The sequence below is a fragment of the Pseudophryne corroboree genome, chromosome 2 (assembly GCF_028390025.1).
Source record: "Pseudophryne corroboree isolate aPseCor3 chromosome 2, aPseCor3.hap2, whole genome shotgun sequence".
NCBI classification, from domain to species: domain Eukaryota; kingdom Metazoa; phylum Chordata; class Amphibia; order Anura; family Myobatrachidae; genus Pseudophryne; species Pseudophryne corroboree.
This window is the reverse complement of record NC_086445.1, coordinates 556379474-556401279: the sequence shown is the minus strand read 5'-3', so window position 1 is coordinate 556401279 and position 21806 is coordinate 556379474. Positions and strand designations below refer to the sequence as shown.

At 41.2% G+C, this 21806-nt stretch overlaps 1 protein-coding gene across 1 annotated transcript in view; it reads right to left on the bottom strand.

The window, feature by feature from the left end:
• EPHA10 (EPH receptor A10) overlaps nt 1-21806 on the bottom strand; it is a 978906-nt gene that overhangs the window by 197440 nt on the left and 759660 nt on the right. Inside the window, exons 8-9 of the mRNA XM_063954339.1 lie at nt 18988-19096; nt 5397-5452 (exon numbers count right to left, since the gene is read on the bottom strand). Coding sequence (XP_063810409.1) covers nt 5397-5452; nt 18988-19096 — 165 coding nt within the window. The remainder of the gene's footprint in view (nt 1-5396; nt 5453-18987; nt 19097-21806) is intronic.

Here is a 21806-nt window from a genome sequence, read left to right as displayed (position 1 = left end):
TAATAGGATAAGAAATTGGTGCTTATCTTAAAAATGGAGGGTCAGTTAGAGGTACACCCAAATATATATATATATGAAAGGAGTACTACTGTCTGGTGTAATGTGACTGACAGATGCTGCCGTGCGATGTAGTGTGATTGATATGCTATGTAATGTGACTGACAGACGCTGTGCAGTGTAACATGAGTAACGGGCGCTACCATGCTGTGTAATGTGACTGGCAGACATGTGACTGACAAACGCTGCCGTGCTCTGTAATATGACTGACGGATGCTACCGCGCTGTGTATTGTGACTAATGGACGCTACCGTACTGTGTAATGTGACTAACGGGTGCTACTGTGCGGTGTAATGTGACTAACAGATGCTACTGTGTGGTTTAATGTGACTAATGGACTCCCCATGAAGCCACATCCCTATTTTGTGGTGTGTATAATTAGTTTTTTGTGATTGATGAGGGGGGAAGAGGTAAAATTAGTTTAAAAACATGACGAGAGATGCTGTTTCACCCTGTAAGTCTTGTTCACCGTGGTAAATAAGCCCTATAGGGTGAAACATGCGTCCACAACCCACTTGGTCATCACTGACCCTTGTGCACAGGGTCAGCCCTGGGCACTGACCATCTGATAAGTATTGTATAACTTTTTCTATTTACTTTTTTCTTTAATTTTCCATGAAACTAATTCATTCTGATTCTTAAATTAGCTCCTGGCCTATACCTGTACCATACTGTACGGGAACTGTGTTACCATCATCTAAAAGATTAAACTAGTAATAGCCTTACATGGTATACATCATTAGAGACATAAATTAAGATGTGATTTATTTATTTTTAAGAGGTTTTCTTATTTGCTGAATAGGCTATATAGCTTGATTGTGTTCTGTCTCAGAAAGAGAGGTTATACTCTGTGCTATGATTTTTTTCTATTTAATACTTGCTACATATTCTGAGGAACTCTCATTGCTCGGCACTCTCCTCCCCTTCTCTGCGCTGGTACACCCAACAGAGTTGGAGGGGGACTTCTGAGCAAAAGCTAATTCCTCTCTCTGCATCTATCAAATTCCTCATCTCTGATCTTTGCCTGTGTACCCTCACCTTCCTGTCCAGTGTCTTAAACTGACACACAGGGAGTAAGGGAGAGATACAATGTGCTCTTACTTTCCTTTTCAGCCTTTCAGCCATACATGGTTAAATTGCGAAATTGTTACAATTGAGAAAAAGCTTTTTTCAATACATAGAATTATCTCATTTGTATCAGTGCCATAACCGTCATTGAAACCTGGGGTACATACCTTTGATCACCAAGGCAGAACAGACGACATGTTATGTACATACAGTATGTATTTTTTCACCTGTAAAATATGAATTTAATACCCTGTTGAAATCAGAGTATTGTTTTGTGTGTGCATAGGGGGTCATTCTGACCCGATCGCACACTGCGCTTCGTCATGATCGGGTCAGAACTGCGCATGAGCTGTGCCCACATTGCGCAGGCGTGTCGTTGCCCGGGGGCAGCTGTCACCGGGCAGCGACGCCGCTAGCAAAGAAAGCAGTCGCAGCGGAGACTGCAAGAAGATTGACAGGAGGAAGGCGTTCCGGGGCGTCAACTCACCATTTTCTGTGCGTGAAGCTCTGAACGCAGGCGTATCGAGGCATTTGGAGGGCAGATGTCTGATGTCAATTCCGGGACCTGCAACGCTAGATTCAACGCACAGGGTAAGTAATTCTTACCCTGTTCTTGTTTTACACAAAACTTTTTTTGAAGAGCAGGGCTGCACAAGCGATCAAAGGCTTGCTATGCAAAAAAACACTTCCACATAGGCGGCATCTAGTTGATCACAACGGGAAGCAAAAAGTTGCTACATGCGATCAACTCGGAATGACCCCCATAGTGTTGAATAAACACAGTGATGATACTTACGTGATGGAAGGATAATACGTTATCCAAGGAATGAAATCATAGAGACCACTGACTGTAACACTCTTTTATTTAAAAAAAATGGTATCTATACATAGATTAACTGTATTCATACATACTGTATCAACAAGAGTACATTCCAAGGTGACTCATCCTTCATGAAGGATACACAGTATATATAATAGACTGTTACAAATCAATTACTGATACATTTAATGTATCTTCTGTGTATTCTTACAATGTATCTGATGTGATGACTAATGTAAACCAAAGAATAGCATGCTTATTATTTTAATGCAACTTTGAATAGAAGCTATATTTTATTATAAAACAAGAGTACTGTTTAATTACATATTTAACTCTCAGGGAGCACCGCCAATGATACTATTCTCTTTAAACAGTGATATTACATAAGCAGTATATAAGCAGTGATATTACAGTCATGTTGGCTCACATATTGTCTGACATACAATAAAATACATAAAAGGAGCATATATCAGTGCGGGATCCCCACCAGTTATTCTGCTCCTCGGGTAATGACAAGAACCATGGATTAATATTTACTTACATTAAGACATCTCAAATTTACAGCTCTATATATTTATCAAATATTTAACACTTATTTATACTTACAACCATGAAAAGCAGAAATTCCCGTGCGGGTAGAACAAGTAGTATAATTTAAAGGAATAAAGTTAGTGAACCTGTGGAAACACTAACAAAAGTTATCTTTGGGATGTTTGTTTAGACTTTGGCAGGCTAGGAAGGCGTAAACCTTGCCACATCTCTCATAAAAAATGTTGCCACAACCTGATGAGAGTTTTTGCTTGTCCAGAAGAGGAGTTTGATTAAGCATGTGGGAAAGAGTTGGTTTAGATGTGTCTGTATTTCTATTTGTTTCTCAAGAACCTGAATGAACCTGATGAATCTTGCATCTTGCATTCAGTTGCATTCATGCTAATAAGAACCCTTAGGATGGAAGCCTTATTGGCCACCCAGCTGAGTGTGGGGGCTTTGCCTTCAGGAGCTTTTAAATCTTGACAGTTGTGAAACATTTGTGCTATTTTTCATGATTGTATCTCTTGATGAAGAAGAAGAGATGCCAGTGTTGGGGAGGAGAATATGTGAGATCTAAATGGATTGAGACCAGCGAGTGGTCGGACCAGGATACTAGGGTGATGTCAACCAAAATTCTGTTTTTTTCTACACCTCGCCCCACCATAATTGTATCTATGATGGCCTCTTGTAGTTCTTTATACATTACAAATGTTTTGTTGGGGAAGGAAATGATGACGACAAGGGAGTACTTCAGGAGAGTGGTTAAAAATGTTGAGGTGGAGCATTTTAGTATTAATGAGACATGTTGCCAGACTATTCTGTGCAAATATCTGCTGTTCTGGGCATTGTGGTTGAGGCTTACTTCAGAAAGAGGAACCAGATAAAGAGGCAGACACCACAGTAAATAATACAGTTTCCTCATTACCGCATTATTGGAACAACTGGCAGTACTGACCAAGATAAAGCCTATACTTTGATGGATAAAGTGGGCCTGAGTCGCATGTATTTTTTAATTCTGTTACATTCTAGACAGAATTCTAAATGAAGTGCCAATGTGACTATTTTTATGTCTTCATGCGTGTGCATCGCACCGCCACATGTTTTTAAATGAAAGAACAATCTTCATCTTTAGTACTGACATTTACACCGACCCTTTGCTAGGGGTAAAATATCCATCTGAAATAGTTGTCCCCTCGGCATCCGCATGACTCACAATAGGTTGCAACTATACACCCACAACACTCCCATGACACTCCAATACAGTTCTCTTTTGTGTGTACTGTGCATCCACTTGATGCAGAGTTAACATGCAGAGATGCCCATTTTACATACAGAAAGTAGTAGCCAAGTTGTGTCTCCCAGAGGTACACAAGATATGCAAGTACACTATGGGGCATGCAGAGTTTGCTAAAACTGTTTAGATTTAACAGAGACTCATAATTAGGCAGAATATCTGCAAATTGGTAGTTCACAGGAAGGGGTGTTGTTTAGATTAACAATGGGGTGGATGAAGCTCCAGGCCTCCACATAAAAATAGGCCCATCATCATTGAAGCATGATGATCACTATCCATTGAAGCATGATGATCACTATCCACCAGCTGGTCACATGGTCGGCCATAAAGCATAACTATTAAGATTGCATTTCTATTTTTCTCACAAAATTATGCAATTTTTTATATTTTTACCTATTTAGGGAGACATTAGAGCTGATAGTGTAGGGGTGTACATGCACACATGGCTGTGGCCACACCCACACAGCACTGATCACACCTCACGGATTTCTCACAATAGGCCCTTTAATATTTCAGCGCCAGGCCAATGTGGCCCTGAATTCGGCCCTGGCATTGATGGAGGATGTTCTAGCCATTAAGGGCTGGATTCAAATGCCCCCCTCCCTCCCAGTCATGCTTGCGCACTCCGGCAGTATTCTAATGTTACTGCCGATGAGTGCGACAAGTTCATTTCAGCTCGCTACCCCCGAGGGTAGCGAGCTGAAATGCACATAAAGAAATATGTTTGGTCACCCAAACAGGTCTTTTCATGACCGCGTCTATTACTTTAGTCTAGTTTAGGTGCTTTCTGTGCTTAAACCCGACTGTAATGGGTGCGATCAGCGCGATACCGGGGGTCATTTGAATTTCGCCCATCTATCTCCCGTCACTTTAGACGGGAGATAGGGGGTCCAATAAGTCTGTGTTGTATACTAGTTAACAAAACACAGGTAGTGAGGCACACAAACAGTAAAGTGTGCTCTTGGTATTAGTTATGACAGTTATAGGATAGGAGCGCGTGCTTTTGTAATGACCATATAATAAAATAATTAAATATTGTCAATTTAGAAAGCAAGGTAACACAGTACACCTATAGGATGCAAAGCTTCAGTAGCAGATTCTCGGACTACAGTAGTCCAGGTACTGTACTGCATTATAGCAATTCGCATGAAAACTGATTCGATTCCTGAGGTTTTGAGGAAATGCCCAAAGTCTTACAGCCTCATTCTACTAGGAACATCAATGAAAAATGTATAGCTAGCCTTTGGGATGTGTGATATGTGCAATCAGATGATGAGCCATGAACAGGAACACTATCAATCATCCCATCACTGTACTAAAGTGCCCTTTCGGATCTAAAATGCTAGATGGCTGTCTATGAAATTGCTGATAAAGGATGAGCCAGGCTTCCTGCATTCCTGAGTCTGTGGAGAGGCTATAATGACAGAAGCAGCAGAGGGCGTCCCCATTGTTTCATTATGTTACCGCTCTAATCATTTTCTTAATTTCCACTTGACAAGAAACCGAAGAACTTCAACCACATAGATCTAACGGACAAATTAATAAAATCCAACATTTTCCCTGTTCAAGGCATTATGGTTTCCTTGTTTTCAAATACTTTGTTACAAATAATAAGGTGATACTCACAGTGGAAGTACAGTTCTTCATCTCCATCCTGACTCGCCTTGCTGTAGCCACACTGCCTGTGGAAAGGGAGAACAATGTTTGTTTGCAATAATAGCTATAATCAGAAAACTTGATTTAGAAAAAGTGACTAGGTATTATCACTATTACATCCTACCAGGGGTTAAAGTTGGGGGGGGGGGAAAGGTGGAACTGAGTTCCACCACCTGTAACTGTAGGTGTAACTAGTTCCACCTCCTACACGGCCTTGCACAGTAATTTCATAACATGTATAAACACAGTACCACTGTGTAGTATAATGTAAACAAGGGGCACTACTATGTATCATAACCTGAATAAGGGACACTACGATGTGGTGTAAAATGAATAAGGGGTACTACATGCGGTGTAATGGGAATACGATTTGTGCTACCGTAATTTTAATTGGGGGTACTTTTGTGTGACCACAGCCCTTCCTTGTTTCTTTATAATGTATGGGAGGTAAAGCAAATTTATAGTTTGTAGGGGGACGTCAAACACCCTAGCACTGGCCCTGGCTCTGCCTAATGGGAGGAGGTGGTGGTGGTGTGCATCCTTCATTTACACAGAAATTATACTACTGTTAGATTTACAGCAATTCTGCAATATTAGATGGTCATATAACATTGCATACAATGGTTATTTAGGCACATAGAGTCACACATTCATATTTAGTCACACATTAATTCACATCATTTTTGGATGCCAGAGACAAAAGTCTGGAAAAATAAATACAAAAACAATAACAGTAATTTCTCAATTGGAATCAACGTTCACAAATGGAAAACACTGTGAGTTTACAGCTTATGTTAAATTCAGTGATCATCGGATAACTAGTAGCTTGCAGTGCGTACAGTAGTAGGGACTGTGCAATAGCACACAGAGAGTCAGCTTCTGACTCGGGCTAGTGCTTAACTATGGGATTGTATATATAGGCTTATGTATATTATATGACTCATGGCCAACAGAACACCATTCTGCCAACTATACACAAAGTCAAGGGAAATGGGCCTGATTCAAACGTGGCTGGAGTTGATTGATAAAGCTGCTACTTACATGGACTAATATGGTAAAGCAGCAGGAGGCGTCACATCTCCTGCCTGCATTATTGATCTGAGCTTACTGGGCAAGTGCAGTGTGAGCCCTGGCAAGTGAAGGCTTTCTCTATTGCGAAAGCCTGATATGGACACATTGCTGGTACAGGGATTTCTCACACGTTCCGTCCCACTACCTTTATTATAATAAATCCCTGTGATAATATCTAATATAACAATGCTTCTCAATTGCAGTTAAAACTGGAAATTGTGATAAATACTGTATACGCCCCTTGAGAATTAAAGGATTTCTCAAGTGATCACTCTATTTTATAGCTATAGGTTAACTAGAAATTTTAAAAGGGGCATACTGTCGACATATTTATTATTGGGTTCTATATGCATTAATTATAATTTCTTATTGCTGATTATCGTGGCAATAAGAAAATAATGATTGCCCCAATGTATTAAAAACACACAAAGGGACAGGGGCTCTAATAGGAACCTATCCCTGAGGAGTGTTAGAAGGGATCACTTCACTTCTTTGGGACCCCAGCGTAGTTCTGTGCATGTGCAGTTGGATGATCACGTATGTGTGAACGGAGAGTGTCAAGGAGCGATTCCTGTCTTGGTAACCTCTGCAGACTGTTCCCATACACTAGAACTGCTAAAGCATGTGTAATGACACATTACCTTTTTCCCTACTATACTTTCATTTCTATACCTTGAATTCTACATAATCACTGAAATAATTTGGAATATGAGATTAAGGGGGACATGTACTAAGAAGTGATAAGAGCAGAGAAGTGAGCCAGTGGAGAAGTTGCCCCATCAACCAATCAGCAGCTCTGTATAATTTTATAGTATGCAAATTATAGATGTTACTTCAGTGCTGATTGGTTGTCATGGGCACTTCTCCGCTGACTCACTTCTCCACTCTTATCACTGCTTAGTAAATGTCCTCCCTACTCCTGTAGACCTGGTTTGTTACATTTCATATTGTTATATGATGATGTCTAAAAAAATTTTTTTTAATTCATCGTACTAGTATTTGCTCTATTTGGTTAGACTTGGAAATACACTCATACAGTATATACAGAGTGAGCTCTATATGCATACAAGTTCAACCTAAATTCTATGCACCCTGCATATGTGTTCTTTGGAGGCCTGTAGGCATTGACCCTTTATGACTATATTAACGATCATACAAATTGTGATCATTACACAAGACACCTGAAAATTATGCTACTAAATATGGTGACATACTGTACTGTATGCATGATGTCAATATACTGTGTGAATGTATATTCTCTTTACATACTTATTACTTTGTGATCAGTTTAGACACATTCACACCACAGAACATGGAGTAAATAAAGTCTTGATGATCTGGATTTCTCGTCACAACTACAATATTTTAAAACCATATATCTCCTGAAACAAAGTGTACTTTTTGTTTATGTTTGTTTCTTATGAGTTTACATAAACCTCCTAATGATAGTGTGTGGACCCTTATTCAAAAGTAAAGCATTTAATACCTTTAATACCAAGAAATAATGACACGGAGACTTCAATTTGGCAGAAAATTGTTAGCTATTTATTGTACCCTAACCATTAGAAAAAACCTGCAAAGTAAAATTTAAGTTAACGTGCCGATTCAGCCGGCATATGGTGGCAGAAAAAAGAACGGCTATATTCAACTGACTATAACCTCAAAAAACATTAAAACCCAAACGATCCTAATTTACCACAAACCATACATAGGTAATAGGTACCCGACTCAGACCTCCACGCTGACTGCCCACCCGGATGGGTGATGACGCTGCCCCCTGATGGGTGATCTAGCGGCCTTAAAAGTCAATTGAGGCGAGTGCATCTAAACCACACCAATACTGTAAACAACTGCAACTAACAAGTCAAATTACAACCTGCCGTTCTTTTCCGCCGACAAATAGCCAACGATAACACACGCTTACAATTCAGAGCCAAGGCACTCCGTGCCAAAACCTCTACCAAATGGGGTAGGAGGGCGGGAAGGAAAACCAGCAGCAAGAGAGACCAAGCTAGGCTATACATCCCTGTATATACTGATCCCTCCCCTCTCTAACATTGGCTGTACTTTTCATCACAGTTAGGTCCACCCCTCACAGGAGGTTTAACTCTCTCCATTCCTACGCTGTCATTACGCTCTCCTACTATTAAATACCTTTAAGTATTATTTTATCATATTCTTTGTGGTCAAGCAGACTAAGTTCTTCTGTATTAAGTTGAATATTATTAAGTTATGTTTTAGCACAAACTAATATAAAAAGATTGTCCCCACAAACAAGTATTCTTTCTTCTTCCTTACTCAAAACATAATATTTATCCATACTCTAGGCGAGCACCATCAGTACTTATATCAGAACCACATATACTGTATGCCTTCTACTCCTCTCAGATGGGGAAGAGGTTAGATCATTATTTGTTGATATAGATACTGGTACTGGTGTTTTTTGGGGAATATCCCACAACTATTCTTTGATAAACAAGCTCTGTTTATTGGGGGTAATTCAGAATTAATCGCTCCTCTGCAAATTTGCAGAGGTTTGCGATCAGATAGTCGCCGCCCAGACATAGTGAAAACCCGTCCCATGCAAGTCTGCGTACGCCTTGTGAAAATTTCTGTGTATGCCGGTCAGCTGCAAATCCGTTCGCAACTCATTCACCATCGAATGATTTTTCCAGTCTGTGTGTAGTCCAGGACCTACTCCTAGAGTGCGACAGAATCAGTCTGATCACGGCTGTACCTGATGTCACACACCCTCCCTGAAAATGCTTGGGAACGCCTGCATTTTTCCTGACACTCCCAGAAAGCGGCCAGTTACCACCCCTAAATGTTGGCTTCCTCTCAATCGATTTGCGCATGCCTAGCGATTAAAAAAAGTCCCTGGGTTTTTTCACAGTTTGGCCTCACACGTACGCACTACAATCCATAAGCATGTGCAGTCGATCGATAATAGACTGCCTTGCGAATTCACACAGCAGCGATCAGGTCTAAATCGGGCCCATAGTTTTTTAAATCAAGTACTGTAAACCAAAGGCAAACTTATATCTAGTGTGAGAAAAGAATTGGTAAAATGATCATATTTATGTGTATCTCAATTTTTTTATCTTGTTTTAAAACTCCAGGAAATGTTGCTATTGGAAGCTGTCTGTTACACATGCTCATCTGCAACTGCCTCTGGATGATGGGTGCTAAGGTCACTATACACTAACTATGGGTTTCTTTAGGACTCTCTGCCTGGAAGTGTCTCCGCCAAGTTATCTTCTGTCTTCTGTGGAAAGGAGGTTCACCCTTCCATATCCAGTAACATAACACGGAGTGACACATTGTACAAAAATAAATAACGTAATAAAAACTGATGTGATTTCATTAAAAATAAACTGCAGTAGTAGAAATTTTGAATAAAATGCAAATTGAAACCAATATAAGCATTTAACTGCTTATCTAATAAGGTCAACAATTTAATTAACTTATTTCAAGGTAGGTAACACACGCTAATAAACAACTCCATATTCTGCAAGTAATATTTTTGGCACTCCATCAATAGAACACTTACCATGTACTAACCTTAATCTCGATACTCAATACCACACTTTCTTTATCTGATTTCTAGATTACTGATGAATTATAACACTAATACCCACAATCACCTTTGCCGGGAATCCACAATTCCCTTAGATACTCCTTGAATAAACTCTAAACACTAATTTCCAAAATGTTAATTTATTTCATTCTATTCCCTTGCATATCACCTTTATCCAATCACTCACACTCTAATAAGAAATGCTTAGAATTTTAAATATCATAAATGAACAAATGCTGTAGCCAAGAAAAAGTATGGTAAATCTTTCATTGGTGCACTTTCTCGAACAGTTGGATGTATCAAGTATCACAAATAAATAAAGTGATATATTCTTACCTTAGTCACCTGCATACTGACATATTTTATCGCTGGTAGATAACTTTTCCTATTTAGAACTGTCCTGGGCCATGAAAAAACTTCTGGGATTATGATCCAGGGGTCCAGATGCGCATGTAAAGCCATCAGCTTTTGCATGGGAAAGTCATGGTGAATGGTAAGTGATCCTTAGGATAACTCTCTGATGATTTGTTTTGTGAAAAGAAGCCCATGGATTTCTATAGGTAATGTCTCTTAATGTCATAAAGATTGCTGCTTACAGTAAACATTGAGTCCTATGGGGTGTGCTATGCTGTAGTGCGGTGGGTCTGTCAGATATCTAATATCTGGTACAGAGCTGATGTTTTATCATTTTAAGGCTTGATACATCCTGCCCTATAACACAATACCTTCCTGAAACTGTCTCCCTGGTTTCCACATGCAGTGCCGTTTCGAAGCGAAGGGCTATCTAGTGGCTCCTATCCTGCTTCCCCTCCTCCCTCCCATAGTACTCTAAACAGGGGTCAGAGTTTTGCAGAATGACGTGGTTGCGTCATGACGTCACAATGTAACCACGTCATTTCACGAAACTCCGTCCCCTGATCAAAGTACTAGGGGCAGCAGGAGGAGGAGCAGGATCGCAGTGCTGGTGGTCTGGTGCCAGCACTGCTACACCCATGGCAGTGAACATTACCCCTGGCAATGAGCATTGCACACCCCTGGCAATGAGCATGACACCAAGAGCATGATAGCCCTGGTAACAAGCATGACACCAAGAGCATGAAACCCCTGGCAACAAGCAGATTATTTAAAAGTAATCGGAAGCTTTACTGTAGGACATAATGTATCACAGGCATTGTGATGTGTGGCATAATATGGTGCAAGGGGCATAATATGGTGCAAGGGGTAATACTGTGTGAGGCTTAATATGCTGGAGTGTTTAATTTTTTTTTCCTGTGGTGGCCAAGGTCTGTTGGTGCAAAAACTGGGGTGTAAGGTAGTCTTTTGCTGTAAGGCTCGTTTTAGCAAGGCCATGCCCCCGACTTCTGTGCGCAAATTCGTTTTTTTATGTCTATGGGGTGGGGTGCATATTTGAATGTCTATGGGGATGGGGGGTGCATGTTTTTCTGCTCGCACGTGGAGCCACTAGAAACAGCCCTATCCACATATCCTAAAATCTCTTTTGCAGGATGCTTTTAAAACTTGAACTAAGAACATGTATTTTTGTTAAGGCTTTTAACTGCCAAGTGACAGTGACAGCAAAGTGCTTTGGGGACTGTCCAACATGTTGTTAATAGAGGTGTGGCGGATACTTTTCGGGTTTTGTGTTATGGTTTTGGATCTGGATCCCCACTTGTGTTTTGGAGCTGCATTGGTTTTGCCAAAACCACCCTTTCGGGCTTTAGTTTTGGATCTGGATGATTTTTGAAAAAAACATAAAAACAGCTAAAATCACAGAATTTGAGGGTAATTTTGATCCTACGGTATTATTAACCTCAATAACATTCATTTACACTCATTTCCAATCTATTCTGAACTCCTCACAAAATTGTTTTTAGGCCAACAGGTTGCATCGAGCAAATATATAATTATTAATTACCACATTACTGGACAAACTGAAATACTAGGGGCCAAAGCCTCCAAAATTGTACCCCTTTCTCCATTTTCAGGGATTAAGATAATCTCAGATTAATGCTGGGATGCAAATAAATTGGTGTATACCACAGGATCAAGATTGGATATTTTCCCGTCCACGGAGTCTGGAGACTTATTTTGTGAAAATCTCATGAGTTTCTTTTTTTTTCATTTTTTTAATTTAATTTTTATTTACATATTTTGTGGCAGATGCCTTATTTTTGTTTTTCACATCTCCCAGTTACACACATGTGAGCATACCTGTGTGTTCCAGTTACACGCATGTGAGCATACCTTTGTGTCTTGTTTATTTTATTCATATTTTATTTTTAAATAAAGCAGTCCCTTAGATGTTTTAGCAGCCCCTCCAGAGTTCCTACAGCAGCCCCGGGTGGAGCAAGTTGAGTTCAGGTGGGTTTGGTAAAGTACTAAGCATGACTGTGCAGTAAGTTTTTTTGTTATTGAGCCCCTGCCCTAGTGGAGCTTACCACTCTACAGTCGAAATGCATTTCATGCTATAAGCATGACTGTGGAAGGAAGCAATGCTAACCTCTGTGCCCACAGCACGCCTCAGCCTGGCAAGCCAGACATCTTCCTGGCTGTAAGCCACCATGAGACTCTATAGTGGGCCTACTTGTGCCTCACAGGAGCTCCTGGCCCATCTAGTGCTGCAGTCAATGGAAAGCTGGTGCAATGCAAGATCACTGAAACTCTATTCTTCTAACACCGTGAGATCTTGCGATAACCCTACACAGCTCTTAGGAAAAGAAGATCCCTGTACAACAAATACGCATCTTATAAATAAATAATACCAAAATGTGGAACATCAATAATAAATCAAAATTAAGGTTGACTAATTGGAGCCATTCATTTGAGTGAGTCCCTAACATGAAATAATTGAGAAGAACCTCTCTCTAATGCTCCAGCAGAAAATATCACTTTTACCACTCTGGCAGTTGCGCTGGATTATGATTCAGTCTCTTCTGAGTCACATTGCCTTTGGCCACAAATGTGGTCTCTCCCCACTTCATTTAAAAACACTTCAGCAATTTCCATTTCCACCTTTGCGGCTAGTTTTCACAAATCTGTTTGTGATGTTGAAGCTTGCTTCATATCTGCTCTAGGGTTTCATTTAAACCTAGGATCAAGTACAGCAGCACCCCTGGAATTATACGGCAGCACCCCAGGACTTATACAGCATAGGTAGCACCCCTAGAGAATTACTCAGCACAGCAGACAGGTAACAGCAGCCCTGGACTTAAACAGCAGTAAGGCAGCACCTCTGGAGTGATAGGGCAGAGGGGCAGCACCCCTGGAATGATGTGGCAAAGAAAATACGTGCATGATGAAATTGTCATTGGGCCCTCCCATCCACCTTTATGTTGTATAAACAGGACATGTACACTTTAACAAACCAATCATTTCAGTGACAGGGACTGCCACATGACTGTGGCTGAAATGACTGCTTTGTTCGGGCCCCCACCAAAAAAGAAGCAATTAATCTCTCCTTGCACAAATTGGCTCTACAGTGGCAAGATGCCATCATCATCCTCAGATTCCCCCCCCCCCTTCAGTGTTTACACCTCATCCTCACAGAGAAATACTATCAAACAAACAAACCAACCAACCACATCATTTAGGTGTCAATGGACTTCTTACGCTATTACCAAAAGTTTCTGAACTTGACAATGACTTATGATGAATGCGCTGCAGGTGATGTATAAGGAAGGATGTTCCTAGGTGGGTAACGTCCTTACCCCTACTTATTATGGATTGACAAAGGCAGTAGATTGCTTGACACCTGTTGTCTGGATTTGTTGAAAAATAATTCCACACCGAAGAGGTGGCTTTTTTTGGTATTTTGCCCAGGCATGACAATAGGCTTTTTCATCCCATGGGCACCAACTGTCTCCACTGGTGCCTTATTCAAACAAACCACATTGCCATCAGAATCCTTATTGTCAACTTCCTAAGCAGTACTAGCTACACCCATATCCTCCTCATCCTGGTAAAATTCTACAGTGACATCCTCAATCTCAATATCAGCAACTGGACTGGCGGTGCTCCTCCCAGCACTTGCAGAGGGCGTGCAAATGGTGGTAGGAGCCCCCTCTTCCCATACAGTGTTGTGAAGGTGAGGCCTAGACATTGCAACTGCGGACAGCGCCAGCACCCCTGTATTTTCACAACACCCCTGTAATTTTACAGCATACAAGACAGGGCCAGTGTACATTGATTTTCACTGCACCCCTGAATTTTGAAAGCATACAAGACAGGGCCAGTGTACATTGATTTTCACTGCACCCTAGAATTATTACAGCATACAAGACAGGGCCAGTGTACATTTATTTTTACTGCACCCCTGAATTTTTACAGCATGCAAGACAGGGCCAGTGTACATTGATTTTACTGCATCCCTTAATTTTTACAGCATACAGGGCCAGTGAAAAGTTATTTTAACAGTAGCACCCCTATATTTTTACAGCTTACAGGACCAATGTGCTTTAAATTTTTAACAACTGCACCCCTGCATTTTTACAGCATACATGGCCATTGTAAAGTTATTTTAACAGCAGCACCCCTATACTTTTACAGCATACAGGAGCAGTGTGCTTTTAATTTTTAACAACTGCACCCTTGAATTTTTACAGCAAACAGGGCAGTGCAATGTTATTTTAACAGCAGCACCATTATATTTTTACAGCATACAGGAGCAGTGTGATTTTAGTTTTTAATAACTGCACCCCTGAATTTTTACAGCATACAGGGCCAGTGTAATGTTATTTTAACAGCAACACCCCTATATGTTTACAGCATACATGACCAGTGTGCTTTTAATTTTTAACAGCTGCACCCCTGAATTTTTACAGCATACAGGGCCAGTGTAATGTTATTTTATCAGCAGCACCCTTATATTTTTACAGCATACAGGACCAGTGTGCTTTTAATTTTTAACAACTGCACCCCTGAATTTTTACAGCATACTGGGCCAGTGTAATGTTATTTTAACAGCAGCACCCCTATATTTTTACAGCATACAGGAGCAGAGTGCTTTTAATTTTTAACAACTGCACCCCTAAATTTTTACAGCATACAGGGTCAGTGTAATGTTATTTTAACAGCAACACCCCTATTTTTTTACAACATACAGGAGCAGTGTACTTTTAATTTTTAACAACTGTACCCCTGAATTTTTACAGCATACAGGGCCAGTGTAATGTTATTTTAAGAGCAGCACCCCTATATTTTAAAGCATATAGGAGGACAGTGCCCCTGCCCTCTCTACAACACAGTGACAGCCAGGACAGCAACACCCATGTACAGCTGCAGCACATGAAACACCACTGATAGCCAGTACAGCACCCCTAACACAGCACAGGTACACCACAGTGACTGCAGCAGCACCCCTACAGAGTACACACTATCCACACCCGATGCCACCACCCACAGAGAGACAGATGTCTGTCTCCCTCACTCTTCAAGTCTGGAGTGAAAATGGCGGTGATGCGCAGCTGTTTATATGGAATCCAAAACTCACGAGAATCCAACAGCGGGATGATGATGTTTTGCCTCGTTCTGGTTTCCGAGTCTGGCGGGAAGTCCCGAGTCAGGTACGGATACCGGCTTGGAGCATGACGGCTGCTCATCTCTAGTTGTTAAAATAAAATACTAATACCTCTGGCATTGCGAGCTTAAGGATGCAGCTCCTGTTATTATAAATTGAAGTGCAAACAGTTCTCCAGACTCCCTCTTCTGGATCTGTACTGTATGTTTCAGCTGCTTCTTATGTATTTACAGTAGTCATTAGCGCATCTTGCTATGAGCAAGCAGGATTTTTGCCCGGGCCGCAACCTTCCGGAGGGTGCCGGCGCCGTGGCAAGATCCGCTACTGGTGCCGCCCGGTGCTATGTAGATTCCTGGTGCTGTGCGGTATGCGATAAAGTCATCGCACACCACACTGCTTTGTGGGAGCGGCACATAGATGCTAGAGGTCATAATTGACCTTTAGTGTCTATGTGGTGCCATGGGAGAGACATCATGATGTCTCTCCCATAAATCCGAGGAGCAGCGCTGGCAGCCGGAGATGGAGGGCAGCAGCGGTCGGGAAGCAGGAGCAGGGGCTGTGAGTACTAATTTATTTTTATATATTTATTTATTTTTTTAAGCGGCGCAACAAGGGGGCACAACTCTACAGGGGATACAGTACTGGGGCAATACTACTGGGGCACAACTCTACAGGGGGCACAGTACTGGGGGCAATAGTACTGAGGCACAACTCTACAGGGGGCACAGTACTGGGGGCAATACTTCAACCGGGGTGTCACAAGGTCTAGATCTGGCCCTGGCAGTAGTACAATCTCTGCTCAGCATATATCAGTGATTTTCCTGTTCAGGCCACTGGTGCTTTAATACTCACAAGTGCACTGAAGTGATAACTGCCCCCTCACTGGTTGGTGACACTGACTGACTATTTTTAACACAGCAATAGGCTCTCCTTTTATCTCCTTGTCCGTCAACCTTGTTCCTTTTCATGCTCACAGAGCGTGAGAGTTTTTCACTATTGTTCTGAGGTTGCGCAGTCATGCATGGCTCTGTAGTAGCGAGTGCAAGTTCATACTGTAGGTACAATCCCTCTTACTTGCCTGTGATGCCTTCATTAACCCATCCACTGCATATTGGGGGCTATTATATTAATTTCAAATAAGCTATTTTTTAGAGTTCCAGGATTGTATGGGGAAAAGTGGGTGGGCCTCCATTCCATTAGAATAGTTATGGTCTTCGGGCTACACAGTCAGGTTAAAGGCTAATTAGCAGATCGGAACTATGGGGGTAATTCAGACCTTATCGTAGCAGCAAATTTGTTAGCAGATGGGCAAAACCATGTGCACTGCAGGTGGGGCAGATGTAACATATGCAGAGAGAGTTAGATTTGGGTGGTGTGTGTTCAAACTGAAATCTAAATTACAATGTAAAAATAAAGCAGCCAGTATTTACCCTGCACAGAAACAATACAACCCACCCAAATCTACTTTCTCTGCACATGTTATATCTGCCCTCCTCTGCAGTGCACATGATTTTGCCCATCTGCTAACAAATTTGCTGCTACGATTAACTCTGAATTACCCCCCATGTGCACTGCAGGGGGGCAGATGTAACATGTGCAGAGAGAGTTAGATTTGGGTATGGTGACTGTGTTCAAGCTGATATCTAAATTGCAGTGTAAAAATAAAGCAGCCAGTCTTTACTCTGCACAGAAACAAAATAATCCACCCAAATCTAACTCTCTCTGCACATGTTATATCTGCCCCACCTGCAGTGCACATTGGGGGTAATTCCAAGTTGATCGCAGCAGGAATTCTGTTAGCAATTGGGCAAAACCATGTGCACTGCAGGGGAGGCAGATATAACATGTGCAGAGAGAGTTAGATTTGGGTGTGGTGTGTTCAATCTGCAATCTAATTTGCAGTGTAAAAATAAAGCAGCCAGTATTTACCCTGCACAGAAATAAAATAACTCACCCAAATCTAATTCTCTCTGCAAATGTTATATCTGCCACACCTGCAGTGCACATGGTTTTGCCCAACTGCTAAAAAATTTCCTGCTGCGATCAACTTGGAATTACCCCCATGGTTTTTCCCAACTGCTAACAAAATTGTTGCTACGATCAGGTCTGAATTACCCCCTATGAGGCATAAATAAAGGGTTGAACAGTGCTCTAACTGGATGATACCAGGAAAGCTGAGATGGAGGCCCATGAACTACAGTATAAGCTGGGAAATCTGCTTCTTGTGGTTACTGTTTTGTGTGAGATGTATACTAGGTTCTCATATAAATTGGAAGGAAATACTGAATGATTAGATAGAGCCAGAAAAAATTTACTTTTGTTGGGGTTATCTTATTTTTCTAATTTGTTTCCCTCAAACTAAAACCATCTGCTGGCTCATTGCACCCTAATTGCTGGACTTTGGTGGTCATTTCGAGTTGATCGCTACCTGCATTCGTTCGCTGTGCAGCGATGAGGAAAAAAAATGGCACTTCTGCGCATGCGTATGCGGTGCAATGCGCACGCGCAAAGTACTATTACCATGAACGATGTAGTTTCACACAAGGTCTAGCGAAACTTTTCAGTTGCACTGCTGGCCGCAGAGTGATTGACATGAAGTGGGCTTTTTTGGGTGTCAACTGACCGTTTTCAGGGAGTGTTCGGAAAAATGCAGGCATGCCAGGAAAAACACAGGAGTGGCTGGCCCAACGCAGGGCGTGTTTGTGACGTCAAAACAGGAACTGAACAGTCTGAAGTCATCGCAAGCGCTGAGTAGGTATTGAGCTACTCTAAAACTGCACAAAAAATGTATGCTGCCGCTCTGTGATCCTTTCGTTCACACTTCTGCTAAGCTAAAATACACTCCCAGTGGGCGGCGGCATAGCATTTGCACGGCTGCTAAAACTAGCTAGTGAGCGATCAACTCAGAATGACCCCCTTTGTCTCTATTACTGCCTGCTTTATCGAAATGTAACACTGCCTACCTCAGGAGACAGGAGACTCTGTTACTGAGTCCTTGCTTTAATGTAGTTTTTTTTTTTCAGTTTTATCCACACGTTTTTTTACTGCATATCCAGAATTTTCATTCATACAGTACTCCATAATTATTTTTATTAAGATTAAAAACACAGTAGAAAAGTAGTTCAATGTTAGAACAGTGGACATCAATGTCAGAAAAGTACAGCAGCTGCACTGGGGACTCGTACACAATGGAACATGTAGGCACAGGAGAAATCTTCTTTATCCCTAAAAATAGGTTTCAGTAATCTAGCAGTAGTATTTTACCTCTCATCATCCATCTCCTGCTAAAAAAGAAATCTTTAGACATAAGATAACAAGCCACTTACCCTATGGGAACTGAGACAACATGTGCACTAATACAACTATTGCAGTGCACTGTTTCAAAAGGTGCCTCTTACCTCCTCCATATCATGAGTCCTACAACCATGGAGAGCAATACGATGAATCCTGCTACAGACACGATCACTATGATGATAAGAGGATTCTGCTCACTGGAGGCTAGGGCCACTGCAATATAAATGAAATACAGTATATGTAAACAAGAGAGCACAGTACTAAACATTCAGATATACTGTATATAACAAAATTATACTACATATAGTTTTAAATTCATAATTTAACTTTTATCCCAAAGGTAGTTCCAGCTGTAGCAAAGATAAAATAATATTAGAGTTTGATCATTTGATTAAGAAGACTGCCCTATTTTTACTGCACAATCATTTTTTTTTTATTTTCTAATGTTATCAGTATCTTAAAATACATAACTATACAAAAAATATATATAAAAAGCGCTATACTGGAATATGAATCGGTTGTCACAATTAATTGGCACCAATATAGACTGCAGCCCTCAAAAAAAGGGGGTGTTGAATCCCACTATATATCACCAAATGCAAAAACCACAAATTGAGGGCGCTGTCTAAAATAGAGATAATTTATTGATATATTTAAACCTTATAATTATACATAAAAAACAATGTACCATTCAACTACTTTTCCTCAAATGTATCAATTGAAATAAAATGAAATAAAAATATATAATATACATTGGAATTTGACTGCTGGCACAGCCATATGCAATATTTCTACTTATGGATACATATAAACTGATCACACCATCTGAAACAATTGTATCACAGTGAGATATTCTTTTGGATCCAGCCTCCTGTGAAGTATATGTCCAGACTTATCCAGAGGATTAAAATTCCACACGCAGTGGTATTTAAATACTTGTATCCTCCCGCTGGTAGATGATAATATTCACAGTGCTGTTAGAAACGGATCTTTTAAAAGTTATTAATCAGACTCACGGGTGTCTTACACACAGGTTTTAACGGGCGTCCCCGTTCTCTGACCTCTCAAGATAATTAGATTGTATTTCTCAGTCAATAGAAAACCCCTGTAGTTTGTTGCTCACCCGTACCTTGTTGAGTCTGGCCGCCGAGAACTGCGTCTCTTTTCCGGTATCTGTCTCCACGTTCACCTCGAAGGTATTGCCGCTAGCCTCTGCACCAGAGGTCTCTCAGTGTGGCGGTCTGCCTCTGATTCAGTCTATTACGGGCAGCTGGAGTCCGGGGCGGTCTTACGGCTATTGCGGGAGCGGCTGTAGTGGTTAGCCAGAGTCGCCTCCCGTCTTCCGTAAGGGTAGCGAAATAAGGTCTCACCGATAATAGAATTTAATCTTAGTTCAGATGGTTGTGTCCACAGGTATAAGGGTGACACTTAACGCGTTTCTCAGCCCTATGTCAATGGCTGTTTCCTCAGAAGTATACTTCTGAGGAAACAGCCATTGACATAGGGCTGAGAAACGCGTTAAGTGTCACCCTTATACATGTGGACACAACCATCTGAACTAAGATTAAATTCTATTATCGGTGAGACCTTATTTCGCTACCCTTACGGAAGACGGGAGGCGACTCTGGCTAACCACTACAGCCGCTCCCGCAATAGCCGTAAGACCGCCCCGGACTCCAGCTGCCCGTAATAGACTGAATCAGAGGCAGACCGCCACACTGAGAGACCTCTGGTGCAGAGGCTAGCGGCATTACCTTCGAGGTGAACGTGGAGACAGATACCGGAAAAGAGACGCAGTTCTCGGCGGCCAGACTCAACAAGGTACGGGTGAGCAACAAACTACAGGGGTTTTCTATTGACTGAGAAATACAATCTAATTATCTTGAGAGGTCAGAGAACGGGGACGCCCGTTAAAACCTGTGTGTAAGACACCCGTGAGTCTGATTAATAACTTTTAAAAGATCCGTTTCTAACAGCACTGTGAATATTATCATCTACCAGCGGGAGGATACAAGTATTTAAATACCACTGCGTGTGGAATTTTAATCCTCTGGATAAGTCTGGACATATACTTCACAGGAGGCTGGATCCAAAAGAATATCTCACTGTGATACAATTGTTTCAGATGGTGTGATCAGTTTATATGTATCCATAAGTAGAAATATTGCATATGGCTGTGCCAGCAGTCAAATTCCAATGTATATTATATATTTTTATTTCATTTTATTTCAATTGATACATTTGAGGAAAAGTAGTTGAATGGTACATTGTTTTTTATGTATAATTATAAGGTTTAAATATATCAATAAATTATCTCTATTTTAGACAGTGCCCTCAATTTGTGGTTCTTAAAATACATGACTTACTTTAACCACGTACCTGACAATTTTTTCCCCGCAAACCGTTTGTTGGGATTTTTTTTTATTACTTATTATAATTAAGAAAGTATTTTTTATTAATATATTAAAATATTTTATATACAGTATAAATATTTCATACTGTATATCTAGGGTGTGTTTTGCATCTCCCCCCCCCCCCCCTCATTGGCAAGAGTCTTCCCTCCAGTGGTCTTTAATCCTAATAATAGTACTCCCACACACCCTTAGTAGAAAAAAATTCATGCTTTATAACCCCACCACCATGTAAAAAGGTAAAAAGCCCTTTTTTTGCACCCTACCCACCCTGTGACCAATGCAACTCTTTTTATTATTTTACCCCCACCCCATTGGCGTTTCTATAATAAGTGCAGTGTGTGCGGTGCTCACGGGCCCCTGCACTTATTTCTCCTATACTTACCTTTCTGGAGTCCATCGCTGACCGTGTGTGGGCCCCCTCCTCTCCCGTAGCCATCGTGCCGCTGCTAGCGCACTGACCACTAGAGACTCTGGCACAGTGCCAGAGTCTACAGCGCATGTGCAGGACT